The following is a 20,407-nucleotide window of genomic DNA, read 5'->3' as shown; positions in this document are numbered from 1 at the left end:
TGCTCCACATAAAGGATGAAAACCTATCAATTCCTTTGTTAGCTCATCTGGCAGAGATCTGTGTGGTGGATTGAAAGGTCTCAGCCTTGCTGATGATGCATGTGAGTGTCAATATAATGCCACATTCTGTCTTTTAAGTTTGCTTTTTTAAAAGCCTACATCTCTCACACACAAGTCTATGTTAAAGGTTGAGAAGTCAAACGCTGAAAAGTTAGCAAATGCCAGAATTAAAGTTGTATATGCAACCTTAATTCAGCCCCCTTGTGCAGATGCAATATGAGGCAGTCTTTATTTACATGATTATGTAGGACTTTTTCCAAATTAAGGTTGCATAGGAAGTGCCAGAATAAATATTGCCTAATGTTTGAGTTCTTGGCTGTGTAACCTTGATAATGTTTTTTAAGCTTAGGTTTTGTGTATATATAGTATGTAACAGGCAGTCTCTGCTCCATATAAATGAATACAATTGTCTCTTCACACTGGGGTTTGAGGAAACATAAATTTAAAATAGAAAGGAACAGGTTTCTGAGAGTTTATGTTTGAATTTATACAAAACTATGAAAAAGTCTGCCACCTGATTTTTGTGTTTTTATTAGCGGCTGTTAACAGTTGGCTACCCCCATTCTCTAACCACTAATAAAACTCTTAGAGGGCAATAATAGTGAAAAGACCAGGATTTGGAAAGCTGACAAAAAGGGTAAAGGTGAACTGATTGATCTAACTGGTTACTTTGTCATTGTAATAAATTAACACTCCAAATCACAGAAGCACTTAAGCACATGCTTAACTTGAAGCCCATGAGTAGTCACGCTGAAGTTCAAACAGTGGTGATCACATGTTTAAAGTTTAGGGTGACCAGATGTCCTGATTTTATAGGGACAGTCCCAATTTTTGGGTCTTTTTCTTATATAGGCTCCTATTACCCCCCACCCCCGTCGCGATTTTTCACATTTGCTATCTGGTCACCCTATTAAAGTTGCTTAAAGTGCTTTGCTGAAATGTGGCCTATTAACCCGTTATAAGAAACATGCACTGTTAGGGCCCAGATGAGCCGTGGCTGTATTAAAGAACTTATTATAAATCCCTAGAACTGGTCAGAAAATACCAAAGATTATTGAAATTTCAACAAAAAAGAGGGGGCGGAAAGCTTTCCCCAAAATTTCTTTTTTCCATCCAGTTGTGTAAAATTTCATTGAAATTGGAGGAGGAAAACTCTCAGTTCCCTTCCTTTTTTTCAACCAGCTCTAGGAAATACCCCTGTGACCCATGATCCCAACTAATATTGGGCAAATCCAGCCATAAGTATTTAAAATTATCCTTGAGGATGAAACTTGCCAGTTAACTTTGCTGATATTCACAAACACGTTAATTCCCATTCATAAACAGGTAAGCAAATTTTGTTTGCAAGAAGGTGCAATGGAAAGCAAATTCATCCTGGATAAATTATTGCTCGTATATTTACACTGGCTTTACTTTCTGCAGTCATTTTGAAAACTTGATTATTCGCATCGATTAGTCAGATAATTTTGATTGATTGCAGATAATTTGTGAACAAAAAAGGGACTTTTGTTTATAGAGTGTTGTTAGATTTGTTTCAAATACTGTGGGGGAAATGTTTATATGCAAATAACTATTTCTTAAAAGCAGGTTGGAAAAGGGACATTCTGTCATACAGGAAATTCTGAAATGTTGATACTTGTTTTCATCCTGAATTGGGACAAAAACTTGAAATAGCATACTTTCATGGAATGAAAAGTTCTGAAAAAAATCTATTTGGAAATGTCTAAAATAGTGGACCTTATTGATCAAACTAAATGTTTTGACATTTCAAAACAAAATATTTCATTTCAAAATGACAATTAAACAAAAGAATTCATTTTGAATTTGCGCTGTTGTTGTAGCCATGTTGGTCCCAGGATATTGCCCTACTATAATTGTAGAGTTATTAACTGCCCACTTCACCCTTGAATGGTCTTTTACAACATGTTAAGTTAACTCCTTATGCTAACAATCTGTTCTACCTTGTTTTTAGCTGTGACACTCTGGGAATGTCTACACTGCCTGCCCACTGACTTGGGCTGTTTCATTGCACTGTAGACTTCCAAGCTGGGGCTTCAGCCTAAGCTCTGGGAACCTTCCACCCTGCAGGGTCCTAGAGCCCCGGCCGCTGCCAGAGCCTGAAAGTCTACACTGTAGCTAAACAGCCCAGCAGTCCAAATTCTATGAGCCTGAGTCAGCTGACACGGGTCAGCCACAGATGTCTAACTGCAATGTAGACATACCCTCTGAGTACCTTTCCCAGACCTGGAGAAGAGCTTTGTGTAGCTCGAAAGCTTGTCTCTCTCACCAACAGAAGTTGGTCCTATAAAAGATATTACCTCCCCCACTGTGTCTTTCATTTTGAATTGATATTTTGACTTAAAATGACTGTCAATATTGATCAGAAACAAAATTTTTCATTTAGATTTTCCTGACAGAAACATTAAAAATTTCATCAGTCGCCATTTTCCTATAGAAAATTTCAATTTCAACTATATCACATTTTCTGATGAGAAAAGTGTTTGGTCAAAAGTTTCAAACAGCTCTACTGTTCCCATTAACATTTATGGGGGGCAGGAATCATGAAAACTTATTTACTTTAGATTTTATAAAAACTTTTAGCAAATCCTTAAATTTGGGTCTAAACTACTTGACACTCAACTTTACTTGTCATGCAATAGGCACTGAAGTAAATGGGTACATATTGTGCCATCAGTTCTTAAGCATAACTCCCCATTGACATAAATTGGAATTTATGCTTAAAAACCATTGGCAGCATATGTCCCAAAGTACATACAACCTCGCTGTCTCACCCTAATCATTTCTCCAGGGCCTGGTGGTTCTTTATCAGCCGAGCCCTGCCTGGGATGTTCTAAGCAAGGCCAGAAAAGCACTTTATGTAGCAGAATCTTCATTTCCTTAGCCTTTGAACTTATTCCTCTAAACTTAAATGTACTGGCAATACATTCCATTTTGCCACCACCCAGCTAAAGGCCTGTGCCCTGGCCTGTTAAGTCCACAGTACAGCTAAATGGGATTTGAGTGCTGTGTCTGTTTTTGTTGACCCCATTGCACAGGTGTGAATCCTAATCCTACCCTTAGAATCCAATCTTTCAGCCTGCCCCAAATCACATTAGAGTCAATTGAAGTCTTTCCATTGACTTCAGTGGGCCTCTTTTGTGTCCCCATCATGGTGAGAAGTGCCCTGATGAGCAGACAGTCCTGGCAGATCCACAGCACGGCCAGCCCAGCTGTGGTGACTGTATTGTTTGTTGGGTCCCAGACCCCCCACCTTCTTCTCCGCACACATATTTGGGACCTAGGCATAGCCCTAGTTTGCCTATGTGATAATCCCCCCTGGGGGCGGGTGAGGAGAAAAATGTGATTGAACCAGCCCTGCTCACGAGAGTAGCTGTTCCCAAGGGATCTCCACTATTCCTGTCTCCCCAGCTGCAGCCACTTACCAGTGATTTGGCAGCTTCCCTAAAAAAGGCAGTGGAGGTAGCAGCTGGCTGGCGCAGCCAGGTGAGACATGGAAGGCTTTGAGTAGGGGCCCAGTTTGCACTTCAGAACCTCGGGAATGGAAACTGACTGGACAGAAATTGGCCTGTTTGGAGGGGATGGGATCCAGTCCAGATCTCTTATTCCAGATCCAAACACCTCCAAGCCTCAGCGGGGTTCAGACTTTTTTAGAGCTATGATGTCATCAACGTCCAGCCCTGGAGCAACTGTGGATTGTAGACCCCGCACACTTTTTAGTCAGTCTCCATTCCCCGTATGCCGCAGTACACACCATACAGTCAGCTGGATTAGGATGAACCAGCAGATCTCAGCTAGATACGCAGCACAGTGACCCACAGTCAAGTGGAATCTCCCCAGAAAACGGTGCGGGGACCGCCACCCTGGATCAGAGTAGGGAGGTGATCTCATGGACTACCGCAAGGGAGCAATTTCATCTGCTGAATCAGAGCCGGGCAACTCCCCCACTGAAGCCCAGAAGTGACATTTCTGAGACTCAGCACTGACATGCGGCTGGGTGAACTGCCTGTGATGCTGTATAAATAGTGAGCTGTGCCCATAAATTCAAAAGGCTGGGATTTGAAAAGAGCCTAAGGACCAAGGCACCCAACTCCCATTGGCTTTCAAATGGAATTGGGAACCTAACTTCCTCTGGTTCCTTCGAAAACCCCAGGTAGAAACTTTACATGGTTTAAAAAGAGGGTCAGCCTTTTTAAAGAGTGAATTCACTAACCCAGCACATCTTACCGAACGGTTGTCTCTTCCCCGACCACACACAACTGCTAGAGCTGACTGAACTATTAAATGGGAACAATTTATCCACTGGGTTTGGCCCTTTCCATTCCAAGGCCTATATACCACCTAAGACCTCAAAATAGAGCTTAACTGGGATTTCACATTGGCTTTGTGCCGGCCCCATGCCCTCCATGAATTGTCTATTAACATATCTTGAATTTTATGAATTGGTTTGTTATTTCTAAGTGAGGGACGAAGGCTTTTTGTGCACGTATTTAGTCTCTGGTGGTTTGCAAACTATTCAAAGCAAGTAGTCCAGAGTATCTGAAATTCAATATTTGAGCTGTGTGCCTGGCCACCTCAGTTGCCTGGTCTGGTTTCTGGTTACCCTGTTAAGCTCGGATAACCCGACCTCTATGAACACAACTTACTGACTGCATCTTTGGGGTGCTGGATCACTCAAGGAGGGGAAACAGCAGGTCTAAGAACTGTCTATTAGCATTTTAAATCTTTTCTGTCCCCTTTTACATGAAAAAAAAAATATATCTGGACAAATACATGGACCTTAGCTTTTTAAATTGCCGAGTTCTCTGGCTGAGGGAAAGAGAAAGCTATAGCCTTGATTTATTCCCCGGCAGAGAGAGGGGAGGGAGGGAGGGAGAGAGAAAGTTACAGACAGTCCCTTGAGTCACTTAATTGAGAGTCCCAGAGCTCTGGCCAGCATGGTTTGGAAAGCTGCATTCAGCAACACAAGCCACTTTGTATAATTGCCAGCTGCACAGAGTGAATTCACTACTATGCACCACCATCGTGTGTAGCTTGCGTGCTATCAGGCAGATGACTGTATGGTCCCAGGACCATCTGCATGATTCCACAGAGTGATTTTCCTCAACATTGACTCTCCTCTAACTGGCCCATATATCTGGGTAGTACCAGGAACAAGTGCAGAGTGCCTTCGAGCAAAGGATCTGTCTGCTGTTTGCGCATCCTGCCACCACCCACCCTACTCCCCCTCTCACTGCTGCTCATGCTGAGGGATTGCTCAGTTGTTTGCATGAAAAAGATCACTGACTTTCTCGTTCTCCTGCTCCCACACAAACACAACCACACAAGCGGACAAGGTGAGCGCTTCCAGGACCAAGATCCTTGTTCTCACAGTTATGTACGTTCACTCACTAGACAAACTGAGCCTGGAACGAAGATATAAATTTTTAATAGTGAGAGTAATTAACCATTGGAACAATTTACCAAGGCTGGTGCAGGATTATCGCTGACAATTTTTAAATCAAGACTGAGTGTTTTTCTAAAAGATCTAGTCTATTCTAGGAATTATTTTGGGGATCTTCTCTGGCCTGTCTTATACAAGATGTCAGACTAGAATCACAATGGTTCCTTCTAGCCTTGGAGTCTATGAATAGCTAGATGCACACAAACATCCGCACAAACAAAAATCAGTTTCATGAATATTCAGAGAAAAAAAATGAACAAAAAAGGTGCTAACAAGGTCAGATTCAACCAAAATTTGTAACTGGTGAAAATGTTCACAAATCATTTCCTTTCACTATTCATGCAATTATAATCCAATTTATAATCATCTTTTTTTTTTTTGACGTTAAAAGGAATTTCATCCTACCGGTTTACAAGATTTTTAAACCACATTTGTGTTGAACAATATTTGTAATAGCCAAGAGCTACCAAAGATACCAGGATTAATATTGGGTTGGCTGTGTGTCTGTTCCTTTCTGAAAGTTCCATACATAGCTATTACATCCTTGGCATACATATATACTTTGAATATTATAAATTATTCTCATTTTCTCGTTATGATGGGGGATATCTGAAAGCAAACATCACTCACTTTTAGGTGCCTAATACTGAAGTGATGGCTGAGGTGAATACTACTATGTAATGTGAAGATTTGGTGAACAAGATAAATATTGAGTTTAAATTACTATGATGAGCAACTTTTATTTTCCTATGAAAGATTTATTTGCAAGAAGCTATGAATAGGACTTAAAATAACTTATGATACACTATTTGCTTTTTCCCTCATGATATTCTAAATAACTTCTAAAATAAGCAGTATATCACGGTGTCATGGGGACATAATTGTACTTGTATTAACAAAAGTATCATTACAAACATTAAAAAAATCTACATATAATATGCTAAGATTTTAGCTAGCCGTTTTCTTTAAAAATTAATTTGTTTTCCTATTCTCTTGTTAAAATAATCACATTCAATTTGCAGAATAGAGTATATTTTGACTTTGCATTCATGTAATGGTAATAATGCTCAATCCTCTTTTTCTATAGGATTTTGGTTCCATTTTGCAACACACATGAACTGTCTTGAAATACTGTAAGTCACTTAAAGCCAATCTATTTTCTCTTTATGATCCAGTTTTTTATTTGATTTACTTGCACACATAAATGACTGACCCAAAAAAATCTCAATATTACTCTCACAGTCTTCATATTGCCTAGAGAAAAATCTCTCTCCCACTCTCGCCTTCTGTGGTACCAATTATCTTTATTAAATGGTGACCAAAGCTGTCAAGCACCATATTTAGTAATTTTTGTGAAAAAAGACTGAACACAAGGGATATTTCCTGAGTGATGGCTCACATTCAAATACTGCATTAACTACAATTGTAACTGATTTTTTCTGGACAACTGAGACCCTAAGAAACAGCTGTAAATTCCGTCTATCAAATGTCTGTTGACATCCGTTTCAAGCAGCAGGTGTTTGATAACAGAAGACATTATTCAAACGTTTCACACACCCATACTAGACTGTTTTCTACCAAGTAAACTCTTCCATGGAAGGACTGGCAGATTTAATGGGGGTTTTTTTAATTGACAATGCAAACAGATTCTTATTTATTTGGCCAGGAGATTTTTGCTAAATGGATTGAATCAGATTTAGAGGTCAATAGGAAGTATAGTTGACCTATGCCAAAGAAAGTTCACCAATACTAAATGGCAGTTAGTCCCTAGATAAAAGTGTCTAAACCATGATTCTATTGTGATAGTCGCCAGATAGTGTTTTGATGAGCTATTGTGGTTGTAAGGGTGACAAGAAAAAAAAGGGGGAAATGATTATTTAAACGGCTCCACTAGAAAACAGCCTATGGGGGGGGAGGGAATGAGAATTGGTTAAAGATTCATGGGGGGAGGGAGTTAAGACAGGTTGTTTTTGTGGGGTAACTTTCCCAAAGTGCCTTCTTTCTGCCCTGCCAGAGGAGAGAGGAGATCTTCTTTGCACAGAGAGATGTGCTATAAAAGAAACACGAAGCTCGGAAAAACACTCTCAAGTGTTAGGGAAGTAAGCTAATTTGATCGTCCTTCTCTGATCATTTTCCCTGCTCCCCACGAGTCCCACACATCTGCCCCTGTTGAGATCTTATCTGAGGTGCAGGAAGTTCTCCCCCACCCCCATCACTTTCCTTGGCTTGAGTTAAACGGGCAGTTCCAAGGAAAGGCCAAGCGAAGGGAAAAGTCTGAGTCCAGGAATGCTTCAGAAGAGCAGCTCTCTGGACCTTCCCCACCCCTGCTCTGTGCAGGGAGGCAGGGCTCGTTCACACGCTGCCCACAGCCCTTCCCAACCCTCCTGGAAGACCAGGGTCAGTCCCCCGAGGAAGGGGCACCACCAAACCCCTCCTGATCCCGCAGTCCCAGGTGCGGGGGGAGTTCACCTTAGACTCCCTGCTGCTCTGGCGGCTCAGCCGGGCTGCCGCCTCCAGCCCTACGAGCCCCAGCCAGCTGCCCTCTCCAGCGCCGGCAGCGAGCGAGGCCAGCCCCAGGCCAGAGCGATCAACTTTCCCAGGTGTCCCAGCGGGCTCCGGGGGCTGATCCCTGCCGCCTGCTGGCTGAGCAGCTGCTCCGCACCCGCCCATCCCATGGGGCACTGCCAGCGTGGTGGTGGCGGGAAGGGCCCCGGCCCCGGCCCCCGCCAGGCGCGGACACACGCTGCCATGCCCCGCGGGGAGCCCGGAGCGCAGCGCAGCGCCCGCCCCCTCCGGCCGCTCGCTTACCAGCTGCCGCCGCCGTTCCGAGGGGGAGCGGGCGGGCGAGGCTGCCACTCAGCAGCGCATCCCGGCTGCGGTCCCAGCCGGAGCGGGAAGCGCCTGGGGGAGCTGGGCGGAGCGGGGCCGCCGGGCGAGAGGCCAGAGCCAGCTCCGGGCGGCGGCTGCAGCCTGCGGTGCCTGCCCCTCGCTCGCCCTGCGCCGGGCTGGCGGAACTCAGCGGCGTGACAGCCCCGGCCCTGCGCCCGCCATGGTCCCAGCCCCTCTCCCCCGCACCCGCCCACACTACCGCACACCACCTGCTCCCCCGCCCGCCTTGGACCCGCCCCCCACGACACAGTTCCACCCACAAGTCCCCTTCCCCCCCCCCTACGGCACACCCCTTTCCCCCCTCCCTTCACTGCATCCGCCCCCTGCACTCCACTCCCCTGCACACACACACAGCACAGCCCCCCCGGCACACACCCCAGCTTCCCCCTTGTTCCCCCCTCCTTCCCCCAGCACATCGCCCACCCTCCCCCTGGTCCCCACCTCCCGGGCACATCCCCCTCCCATCTCCATCCCGCCCCCCCCCCCATGCCACACTCACAGGTCCCATCTCCTGCTTCCCTAAATCTCTTCCTACCCCCATCTGTGGTTTCCATCTTCCCCTCTCCCTATGCTCTGTGTCTGCCGTGCTCCCAGCCCCGTCCTGCGGCGTTGCCCCCCATCCCCAAGACCCAGTCACTGGGCTCCCCATCACGACCTGTGCCCCTCTCGTGCGCCCCATTTCCACTCCCACTGCATCCCGCCCTCGCCCCCCGAATCCACTCTCACCCATCACAGCCCCTCCCCGCCTCAATTCCCCCCCGGGCCGTCTCTGATTGTCTTTGTGCGGGAGGCGAGGTCCCCTCTACAGTCTCCGGACAGACACAGGATCACCGGGGCAGACAGATGCTTCCCAGCGAGTGATCGCTGCAGTTGGTAGCCTGGCACTATCATCGTCTCAAGGAGTTTGATAAGCAAGGAGATCTTCCGAGTGCCTTCCTGGCCTGATTCCCCTGGAATCCTGGGACTCGCCCTCCCCAACACCACACCCCACTGGGAACCCCTGCCCCAGAAACACTCCCACGAGCTAGGGATTTCTCACCCATACACCCCTTCCCAGGAACACTGCAGCCTTCTCACCAGAAATGCCTTCTCTCAAGTCACCCCTTCTTCTCCCAAGAGACACCCCAAGGAGACCCACCTCTCCCCCCAGGAACTAACTCCCCTGCAGGCCCCCCTTCTTCAAAGAATCTCTACCCCAAGAGCCTGGGGGAATTCTGCACCATTGTGCATGCACAGAATTTATGTCCCTTGCAGATTTCTTTGCTTCCCTGCAGAAAAATGACATTCTGAAATGGAACCAAAGGGAAACCACAAGGGCAGTCTTGTGACCCTTCCCAGCAGTATGTTTCGGGGCCCAGGGCAGCCAGCAAAGAGGTAAATCACTATGATGCAGGAGGTGGAACTGGGGAAGACCCAGCTGGTGGCTCCGATCCTGCACCGTGCTCAGCTGCTAGTCCCGGCTGGGCTGGGGAGGATGGGACTGCCTCTTCCCTTGCACAGCATCCAGGGCTGGGTCAGACTCACTCCCAAATTTCTCCCTCAGCTGAAGGAAGCTCTGCAAACTCCGGCCCCGCTTCCTGCACACATCGCTCCTCAACTGCAAGGGGAGGGATCCCTGCACAGGGAGCTGCTCCCACATCCACCCAACCCCTGTGCCTCCACACCCCCTCATACCCAGACCCTCCCACCAAGTCCCACCCCCCTGCACTCAGACCCCCCTCCGATGAGCCCCACTCCCCCCTGCACCTGGACCACCCCAACGAGCCACCCGCACCTGGATCCCCACTCCACCAAGCCCCAACCAGCTGCATCTGGATCCCACACTGAGCCCCCCCATACCCATACCCCCTGCTAAGCTCTATCTCCCCCCAGACCCCCCCACTGAGCCCCAACCACCTTCACTTGGACCCCCTGCAGAGTCCCATTACCATTGCACCCAGAACCCTACAACAAGCCCCTGTGCATCCATATCCCCCCACACCCGGATCCCCCACTGAGCCACCCACACCCAGATTGCCCCACACAGAACCCTTTCAAGCCACACCTGGATCCCTCCACACTTGGTTCCTGCCTTGCTGAGCCTGCCTGCCCTCACCTGGTGCACCTGGAACAGAGGGGCAGAGCCCTGGGGTGTTTCTGGGGCAAGCCCAGTCCTTGCGCTGTGCCAGGGTTGGGTGCGGCATCACCGCTGAGTCCGTGTCCCAGGGGGAGCTGCACAGTGATCTCCCACCTCTGTGCAGCCAGTGGCCTGTGCTCCCCAGTGTCATGCTGGAGCCTCCACATTTATTTGACAAATAAAATTTGCAGAATTTTGCAGAATTTCAAAATATTGTATACAGAATTTTTTTTATTTTTATGTATTTATTTATTTGGGGTGCAGAATGCCCTCAGGAGTAGCCTTTGTATATTACAGGAGGTCTGCACAGCCCGCCTTCCAGAGCAGCTCCGGCCTGTGCTGTCACATGTCCCCTGGTGCCATTGCCGTTCCCAGTCCTGCACTGGTTAGACTGGGTCCTAGGCACACACCTGGTCCAGATTCTGGAAAAGGTGCCAAGAGCTTAGTGGAACTCCTTGATGAATCGGAATGCACTTCTGATGAGGAAATCTTTATCTCACAAGACGAAATACAGTCATTTATGGCAAACAACAAGTCTTTTTACAGCAATAGAGAACAGTACCGACAGCGTCTGAAGGAGAAATTTAATAAATACTGCCGCTTAAATGATCACAAGAGGCCCATTTGTAGGGGTTGGTTGACAACGGCTGGAGCGAAATATATACAATAAAATAGCTCTGTCTTTCATTGACATCCTCAAGATGACTACTGCGCCTTCTCTTTCAAAAACTTAATTTAGTGACTTATGGCAAAATTTTATCTTAAAATCAATGTGATTCTTTTTCTTTTCCTTTTTTTTTTCTTTTCCTTTTTTGGTGGGGAGATTAGTGGAGGTGATTTTGTTAATTTCACCCCACTCTCTTCCAGTCTGCAGAAGATTAAGGGGGTTAGAAAGCAGGTGTTTATTAAATAGTTAACTCTGGTGAGATACTAGGTGCTACTAGACACGCTGCTCAATTCCTCTGGATGGGACTTGGAAGAGAGGTTTCCTTTGGGGCTTTCTTAAAAATGTTCTGTAAATCAGGCGCCCCAATCTCTGACTGAGTGCTCTGATTTACAGGGCTAGTCTAGGGATTGTGGCCACGTCTGGTCTGATGGTAAAAAATGTTTGACAATAAAATAATCTTTGCTTCACAGGAGGCACTCGCAGGAAAGAAATTATGGATCTATTTGGGGTATCAAACGATTTCTGAAACAGCTGGTATGTAAAATAAAACCATCAGCTGTCTTGTCATGATCAAATATTCCCTAAATCTGGGCTAGCAACATTGCTTTTGAAAGATGTCGTTCCCTATAAATGCCTTTAACGCCTGGTAGAAAATTCTTGTGAACATGTTGACAAATGAAATAACCCGGGTTATTTGATTAACGTCCATGTAATCTAAATATTGGCTTGTATTGAGAAAGGAAATGTCAGCTTTGTAATGCTTTTGAAAGGAGGCATTTTCGCAGCAATTCGAGAGTAATTTTATACCAACAAAACCTACACTACGCGAAATATACTGAAGGGATTAAAGAGAGGACAGAGCAGGGATTTTAACTTTCTATAAGAATTCCGATCATGCAGAAAGGAACATAGATAACCTGGTAACGGGTCCAAACATTGCATCCAGCTATTATTCCAGCGGCTCATCACCAATCAAGGGATGGGTTTATCTGGTGCTGCGGCCTTTTAATCTCTCTTTCGACACGTTATCTGTAATTGGATGTATGCGGCCGATAAATGAGATCAGCAAATTCCCATTGCCGGAGCTGTTTGTTTATATTTCTCAAATTGCATGCAAATAGGTTAATAATAGACAGGGAACTCATTAAAAAAACACCCCAAAACCCCGCCCTTTGCATTAGGGCGCGGGAACCATTACAAGAACATGTGCTAAGATTATTTGTGTCGATTCCCTGATGGAAACAGGATCTAGAGAGGTTAGTGTCAGATCAGCTGATGGGATTGGATGCAGTTGGTTTGGTTTTATTTTGAGCAATGCATGAGCAAATGAACATAGGCGTTCTTGTCATTTTCAATCGTGCAGCTCCCCACCCCACGCCCTGTCCCCTCCCGCCCCTGCTACCGCCGCGCGCCCAGTTTGTTTAGACAAAGGAGTTAGACGCCATCTCACCTACCCACCAGTCAGAGGAGTTGTCAAGTTTGCACAGGGCATGAAGCAATGAACCGGTCATCTCTCTATGCTGATGCTGATTTTATCCTCAGAACGTGAACCCTGGAAATATCAAAATGTGAAACAAAAATATAAGCTCTGCAGAGCTGGAGTGGAGCAAGAATTAAGTCAAAATCTCCCCTAACCACTGTGCTGTGCCCTGGCACACATTGGTATATAAAGTATGAAAAAATCATTACCGAGTATTTCTGTAATATCTGGACACAGCAAAGGGGGGTGGGGTGGGGGGTAACAGACTTTTAATTCAGACAGTTCTTGATTCTCAGCTCAACAATTATAGTTGCATGATTATTACACTATCCCCAATTTTATACAGGCCTTCAAGTATGCCCCACTGATGCGCTGCAGGGTCCCAAGGGGCATTAATAGATAGTCGCTGGGGTGTTCTGTTTACTGTCTCTCTGCACGTGTACCCCGTGTATATACAGGAGCAATGCAATCGATTGTTTATGAGGGAGCCGGAATGAAAAAGTGATACCCTGCAGAACGGGTAAGAAACATGGTGAATGTGCAGGAGCCACTTAAATGTCAAAAGATACGCGATGCATACTCCGGTTTATTCCAGGTTGAAAAGCACGGTGTGGGGTAATTATACCTGCAACACTGACAGGAACCAGATCTTTGTCGCGCACCAAAGGGATCCGAAGCGATGAGCATTTGGCTTTGATTTTAAAAGGCAATTTACTGGATGGATTTCAATGCATGTAGAGGGGTGGAAATCTGTTTCTGATCTGCCCTTGGCACATTTGCGCCTCGGACACGTCTGCAGCAGCCCGGGAAAGAGACATTTCCCTTGGAAAGGACGCCTAGTGGGAGGGGATTCTCACTGCCCTGAAGTCACTTTTTCATTTTGTGTGTGTGTCAACATATAGGATGTGGGTTGCTTTTATTTCCATCTCCATGATCTAAGTGAACCATTGGGGCTGAAATGGCCAGGGCAGCAAAAGTGGTTAACACACGCAGTGCATTCAACTTCCGACGGGCATGGTTTATACCGAGCACATTGTCTGCTAAAACCATTTGATCCTCTTTCTTGCTGACCCGCCTACAGCCAGGGCGGTCTGATTTTCTGAACTGGGTCCAGTGAGGAAATGTGAAACGAAATCGGAGCTGGTTTGCTTGTAGCTTTAACGTTGGCTCAAGATTTTCTAGCAGTAACTTACCCAGCAGAGAGGGGAGGTGTGCGTCTGCGCCCAGATGTGAGTGTGATTGCCTCTCCGCGTACATGGGAATGTGTGTGCTTGTGTTGCAGGTGTGTGTGTGTGTGTGTGTGTGTGTGTGTAAGCGGAAAGACTGTGTGTATGTGAAGGCAGTGTGTGTCTGTGTATATGGAGAGGGCTGCAAGTCTGCGTGGGAGGGCTGTGTGTGGTATTTGTGTGTGTAGGCAGAAAGGCTGAGTGTAGGTCTGAGGTCTGTCAGTGTGTGTGTGTTGGTGAGGGTGTGTAGGTGGAAGGGCTGTGTGTGTAGGTGAGTGTGTGGAGATGGGAGAGCTATGTGTGTATTTTGTGTGTGTAGGCAGAAAGGCTGTGTGTATGTGTAGGTGTGAGGACTGTCTCTCTGTGTGTAGGTGGGAGGGCCGTGTGTGTATTTTTGTATGTGTTGGTGGGAGAGCTGTGTGTGTGAGAAGGCTGTGTGTATATGGGGAGGGCTGTGTGTGTATTTGGGGAGATGTAGGTGGGAGGGCTAGCGCTGAGTGTATATGGGGAGGGTTGTGTGTGTATTTTTGTGTGTGTTGGTGGGAGGGTTGTGTGTGTATTTTCGTGTGTGTAGGTGGATGGGTATAGGTGGGAGGGCTGTGTATTTTGCATGTGTTGCTGGAGGGCTGTGTGTGTGAGAAGACTGTGTGTACATGGGGAGGGCTGTGTGTGTATTGGGGGGGTGTAAGTGGGAGGGCTGTGTGGGAGCATTAGTGTGAGGGGGTTGTGTAGGAACAGTTGTGTGTGTGTGGGGGGGTGGATGTAACAGAGCCGGGGGCGCTACGTTCCCGAGCCCCAGCCTGTATCTGGGCAGTGAAGTGACTTGCTGGCCGCGTCTCCCAGCCTGGCCGGGCTGCGGCTGTTGGCGAAGGGGCCCGGCGCCCGCCGCCTTAGCTCGCTCCCTGTCTGCCCCGCCCGGCCGGGCCGGGCCGGACCGCGCCAGCCCGCCGGGAAGCAGGGGAGAGGCTGTAGCCATCCCGGCGCAGAACTAGTGCTGCGGAGCCCCGGGACCCGCCGGCAGGGGGCGGGCGGCGCGGCCTGGGACAGGCGCGGCCGGTGCCATGTGAAGACATACACAGCTACACCCCACATACAGACACACAACACGCACAAGACATGAACGGCAAGATATGCACAGAGTCCTGCACACACACAACACACACTCCTGCACATAACACCCCCAAATGCAGACACAGTCACACAGCACACATACACAACACAGAGTCCTGCACACACACAACACAACCTCCTGCACATGCACACGGTATACACAACACGGTACACACAACACATGCCTGCACACGCCACGCATACACAAAGCCCAGCCCTAACACTACATCTACACACCCTTCCAAATACAGAGACACAACACACACTCCTACGCACACCATACACAACACTCCTGCATGCACACCCCACATACACACGCAACACACACACAGAGCACACATCCCTATACATACACAGAAATATACACACACACTCCTGCACACACACACAACACACACTCCCACATGGTCACACCAAACACCTTCTGCTTCCTATCCATAGGCACAGTCAGCCGCAAATATACACACTCTCTTGCACCCACACACCTCACACAGAAATACACACAATGGTGCATAGAGGCAGCGGTCACAGGTACACAAACACAGCACATCCATACACATTCACATACCACAGACATACACCAGGTTCATATATTCACTGGCAAATCTGGCCCCAACACACACACATACACACACGTGAACGGCACACTGAGACAGCGAGCAACAACATAGAGGGAACCCGCCCTGCTTAGCTTCCCTATAGCAGTGGTTTTTGACCTGTGGTCTACATGGACCCCTGGGGGTCCACAGACTGTGTCTAAGATTTCCAAAGTGGTCAGCACCTCCATTTGAAATTTTTTAGGGGTCTGCAAATGAAAAAAGTTTGAAAACCCACTAGATCAGAGGAATCTTTACCTTGGATCCCACAGGATTGGAGGTGGGAGGACCAGACTGCCCTTCTGATAGTTTCAGCACTAAAGAGGCAAACATCAAGGGATCAGGCTACAACTGAGAGGGATTTAATTCCCACCCGAATGCACACTTCAGCTCAGAACTTTGCCTCTGGCGCTATCTGTTGTGCGACCCCAGGGCAGGAGATGCTAATGTGACACTGTGAAAAGGTTGCTTTGGAACTTAGGAAAGGCCATACTGGGTCAGACCAATGGTCTATCTAGACCACTATCCTGTCTTCTGACACTGGTCAATGCCAGGTGCCCCAGAGGGAATGAACAGAAGAGGTGATCATCAAGTGATCCATCCCCTGTTGCCCATTCCCTGTTTCAGGCAAACAGAGGCTAGGGACACCATCCCTGCCAATCCTGGCTAATAGCCATTGATGGACCTATCCTCCACAAACTTATCTAGTTCCTTTTTGAACCCTGTTATAGTCTTGGCCTTCACAACATCCTCTGGCAAGGAGTTCCACAGGTTGACTGAGTGTTGTGTGGAGAAATACTTCCTTTTGTTTATTTTAAACCTGCTGCCTATTAATTTCATTGTGTTATGAGAAGGAGTAAATAACACTTCATGATTTACTTTCTCCCTACCAATCATGATTTTATAGACCTCTATCATATCCCCCCTAGTCGTCTCTTTTCCAAGCTGAAAAGTCCCAGTCTTATTAATCTCTCCTCATATAGAAGCTGTTCCATACCCTAATCATTTTTGTTACCTTTTTCTGTACTTTTTCCAATCCCAATATGTCTTTTTTGAGATGGAGCGACCAGATCTGCACACAGTATTCAAGATGTGGGCGTACCATGGATTTATAGAGAGGCAACATGATATTTTCTGTCTTATTATCTATCCCTTTCTTAATGATTCCCAACATTCTGTTCGCTTTTTTCACTGCTGCTGCACATTGAGTGGATGTTTTCGGAGAACTGTCCCCAATGACTCCAAGATCTCTTTCTGGAGTGGTAACAGCTAATTTAGACCCCATCACTTTATATGTACGGGGTTATGTTTTCCAGGGTGCATTACTTTGCATTTATCAACACTGAATTTCATCTGCCATTTGTTGCCCAGTCATCCAGTTTTGTGAGATCCCTTTGGAACTCTTCAGCGTCTGCCTGGGACTTAACTAGCTTGAGTAGTTTTCTATCATCTGCAAATTTTGCCACCTCACTGTTTACCCCTTTTTCCAGATCCAGACTCCTCTTTGTCACTGAGAGCAGGGAAACAACCAGACCCGCTCCTGGTCCTCAGAAAGAACTTTGCTGTCTGCAGGGGGAGCGATCTCTCTTGGGGTTGTGATGAGAGGCCGGCTAGGAGTCTTTGGGACAATATAATTGCAGCAATTTGCCTTCCAACCCCCACGATCGCTCTGGGTTCACTCTCTGACAGTGAGCCTTCCCCACAAAGAAAGAGCAATGTCTGTTGCCAGCTCTCTCATCCAAAGTGACTACTCGCACCCTTCCCTGTGGCTCTAGGCATTAACCAGGTCATATAATCCCAGTCCCTTCTCAGGAACTGTGACTGGTGGGGGATTGCGGGAGAGTTAGTTCCCTGCTTGGAGATGGGCGGCTGGAAACTGCTAATTATTCAGATTTCATATGCAGCATCCAGATGGATGCGGGCTTTGGCCAGTTCTTTAAGGGGCATTTTTTGTGGGCGAGGTCCAGGCTGTGTGTTGTGTGGAGAAATCTTAATTCAGTGATTTATTTTAACCGTACCAACACTGCCCATCCGCCCCCGTATATAACACCCACAATACATAAGTCTCTCGGTGTGTGTTCGTTTTTATCATTAGAAGAAAACATTTAAGCGTGGGGTGGCATGACGGGGAGAAAGCAGCAACCTGTACTGCTGTACAACCGGGCATTTTCCTTTGCACGCGGATGGAAAAGGCGTGTGGCAGGGGCAAGGTGGCTTGATAACAGCGGCTGAAAGAGGCACCGATTCGTTATGTTTCGGAAATCGCAAGGTTGCCTCCCGGGCGTAAAATGTTCCCCCTCATCCGCCTCCATGGGGACTCTTTCCCCGACTGGCAATCGCGAGGCACCGAGGGTAATGAGCAGCTAGGGAGCGGACGAGTGTACTGTTATTGACCAGAGGCGTTTGGGCGACTAATCGATCTGCGGCCCAGCCGGATTGTTTTAAAAGCAGGGCTTTAAAAACAATCGATAGCTCGGTAGGAGCCCGAACTGTTTTCATGACACTGGTGAGGGTGGCACCAGTGTTGATTAAATCGATTCCCCTTTAAACAAAAGGGCAGCAGCTGAGTAAACATCCGTGGAGCCAACAGCCTCTCTGCACGACCCGTTCCCAGTGCTAGGGTCCAGACAGATCACTCCAGTTCGTTTGCCTGCGGTCTAGACACATCGCTACCATTCTTCCTCCTAGCCCGTTACCTGTTGCATGATTCCAGAAGGGAGCCCCGGCCGTGCCCATGACAGACACGCCACAAATAGCACAGGGTGACCGGTCCTAGTTGCTTTAGGGTCCCTAAACACAGAGCATGGCTGTGAAACTAGCTGCCTCCGACGGGAAGGGGGAAGCTGCAACAAGCCTAGAGGGAGAGACTTCTAGATTTGCCAGCAAACGAATCCAGAGCTGACTCTCAGGGAGGGAGACGAGGCAGACCCGAGCTGTACCCCGGGCATAGCTCTGGTGTTTGGTAGGTGTGTGTGTTGGGGGGTGGGGGGCATCTCTTGCTAGTTTGCAGCCTTGCTCTCCTTTCCCCGCTCTGGAGCCCGGAACAGGAAAGTCCCAGCTCCGCTTCCCCACCATAAGATCCTGTCTCCCCCTCCCTACGAATCTGTTCGCTCCCTATGGAAGGAGGCACGCAGGAAATCGGGGCTGAGTTGCTACTCTAGCAACCAAGCCCAGCCTGTTAGCGCGGAGCGGGGGGATGGGGCTTTAGGTACCGTCCGCCCGGACCCGGATCCAAGCCCCGCTTCCACCCAAAAATCTCCCCCACCCCCAGCAGCAGCTCTGCCCTTGCATGGACCAGTGGGGTGGGGGAGCCGAGATCTGGTTCTGCGCATGTTTGAGAGGAGATCGGGAACTTTTCCTTTGCTTCTGGACAGACGCCGAGGGCTGCGGGGCGGGGGCGGGGGGCAGAGATTGAGGAAGAAAATGGCGAGTCGTGGGAGTTGCGTGGAGAAAGCGGCTTTCCTCTGCGCCTTCCTGCTGGCCACTTGCAGCCTGGCGTCCTGCGCCCAAGCAGAGCCGGAGGAGGAAGGGCGAGACGACCAGCGCTCCTGTCACGGGGCCTTCGATCTCTACTTCGTCCTGGATAAGTAAGTGACAGTCCCCTTTAAAAGCGGTTATTCACCCTTCACTGCCTTTGCCTTGCTGCTGCTCCTGCGACGGGGATCTTTGCTGGTCTCTGGGCGGATCGCCGGGGCATGCCGGCCTCCCACGCTGCCCGCGCCTTGTGCACAAAGGGAGCACTGTGCAAAGCAAAGGCACCCCCCAGCCAGGGAAGCTACAGGTCACACCCACAGGGGCCCCGGGCTTTTCAGCGCCTCGGTGGCCCAGCAAAGGCAGCCATGCTCCGGGGAGCCCGTGAATGCCGCTAATGCGCGTCTTGCGTTATGTCTGGGCTGTTGAAGGATTTGGAGGGCTCTAGGCTGTAACCCGTTGCATTTACTTAGTTCTAGGCTTAAATCCAAAGAATTTGCTTAGTTCTAGGCTATCACCCATGGCCTTTGGTTAATTCCAGGATACCGTAGAGCCTGTGCAATCTGGTTAATTTTAAGAATCCAACCCGTGTTTGTCCCCATTGCTTACAGCCTTACAGGCATGGTTTAAGGTATTTTAAAACGGGTTAGCTGGTCATGGTTAATATCTGAGGGGTTGTCCACACTAGTGTTTAAAATATGTTAGTTAAAGCATGTTGGCTAACACATTTTTAGACACTATCTGTTATCCTAGTTTAAACATCGCCTAAGGTATGTCTACACTGGAATTTGCAGATATGTTTTAACACGTGGTACTCAAGTCAACTGTAAATTATAGTGTAGACACTACACAAGTATTAGAGGACATGGGTGCTCATTCCTAGTTGTGTTTAACTCTAGCAAGCAGCCTAGGGTTCAGCATGACAAGCAAGAAATGTTTGTGTCCCGTCTACAGTAGAATTTACAATTGTGCTAGTCAAGATGCTTTAGTTAGCACATGTTAAAACATGATTAAAGATTGGAGCTTTTTTCAATGTGAATCTGACCAGGTGATGGCTCTCTCTCTCTCTCTCTCTCTCTCTCTGTGTCTAGCAGGGGAATTGTTCACTCTCTCAGGCCTTCTGCTGAGCTTTGGGCCAAAAAGCACCTTCTCAAAAAAAGATGGTGACTTTGTTTTGCTCTGCAAGCAAAAGGATGCAAAGACTTCCTAAGGCAGTTGTTGTTGTTGTTTTGTAGCAACCTGCATCACAAAATACTCTACTTCCTACTAAGGTTTATTACAAGGCTTTCTGACTCCAGCATCAAATGCACTCCTAGCAAGATTTTGAATTG

The 20,407-nt window shown here is 47.8% G+C and overlaps 2 protein-coding genes across 6 annotated transcripts in view; one reads left to right on the top strand and one right to left on the bottom strand.

The window, feature by feature from the left end:
- Positions 1–8,451, bottom strand: part of ZNF488 (zinc finger protein 488) — a 34,907-nt gene extending 26,456 nt beyond the window's left edge. For 2 of the 3 annotated variants that reach the window (XM_074959903.1, XM_074959906.1), the window contains exon 1: positions 8,330–8,445. The gene's annotated coding sequence lies outside the window, so the exon portion shown is untranslated. Of the gene's footprint in view, positions 1–8,329 lie in introns of all 3 variants that reach the window. The other variant, XM_074959908.1, reaches the window with a different exon arrangement.
- A 10,239-nt stretch (positions 8,452–18,690) lies between these two features.
- The window catches only part of ANTXRL (ANTXR like), a 77,629-nt gene continuing 75,912 nt past the window's right edge, over positions 18,691–20,407 (top strand). For all 3 annotated transcript variants that reach the window (XR_012640274.1, XM_074958562.1, XM_074958561.1), the window contains exon 1: positions 18,691–19,192. Coding sequence is in view for 2 of the 3 variants with exons in the window: in XM_074958562.1 (XP_074814663.1) it covers positions 18,936–19,192 (257 nt within the window). In the remaining variant the exon portion in view is untranslated. The remainder of the gene's footprint in view (positions 19,193–20,407) is intronic.

Source organism: Natator depressus, chromosome 7 (genome assembly GCF_965152275.1).
Source record: "Natator depressus isolate rNatDep1 chromosome 7, rNatDep2.hap1, whole genome shotgun sequence".
Lineage (NCBI taxonomy): Eukaryota > Metazoa > Chordata > Testudines > Cheloniidae > Natator > Natator depressus.
Note: the sequence above shows the minus strand (reverse complement) of the source record. Positions and strands in the feature narration are given on the sequence as shown.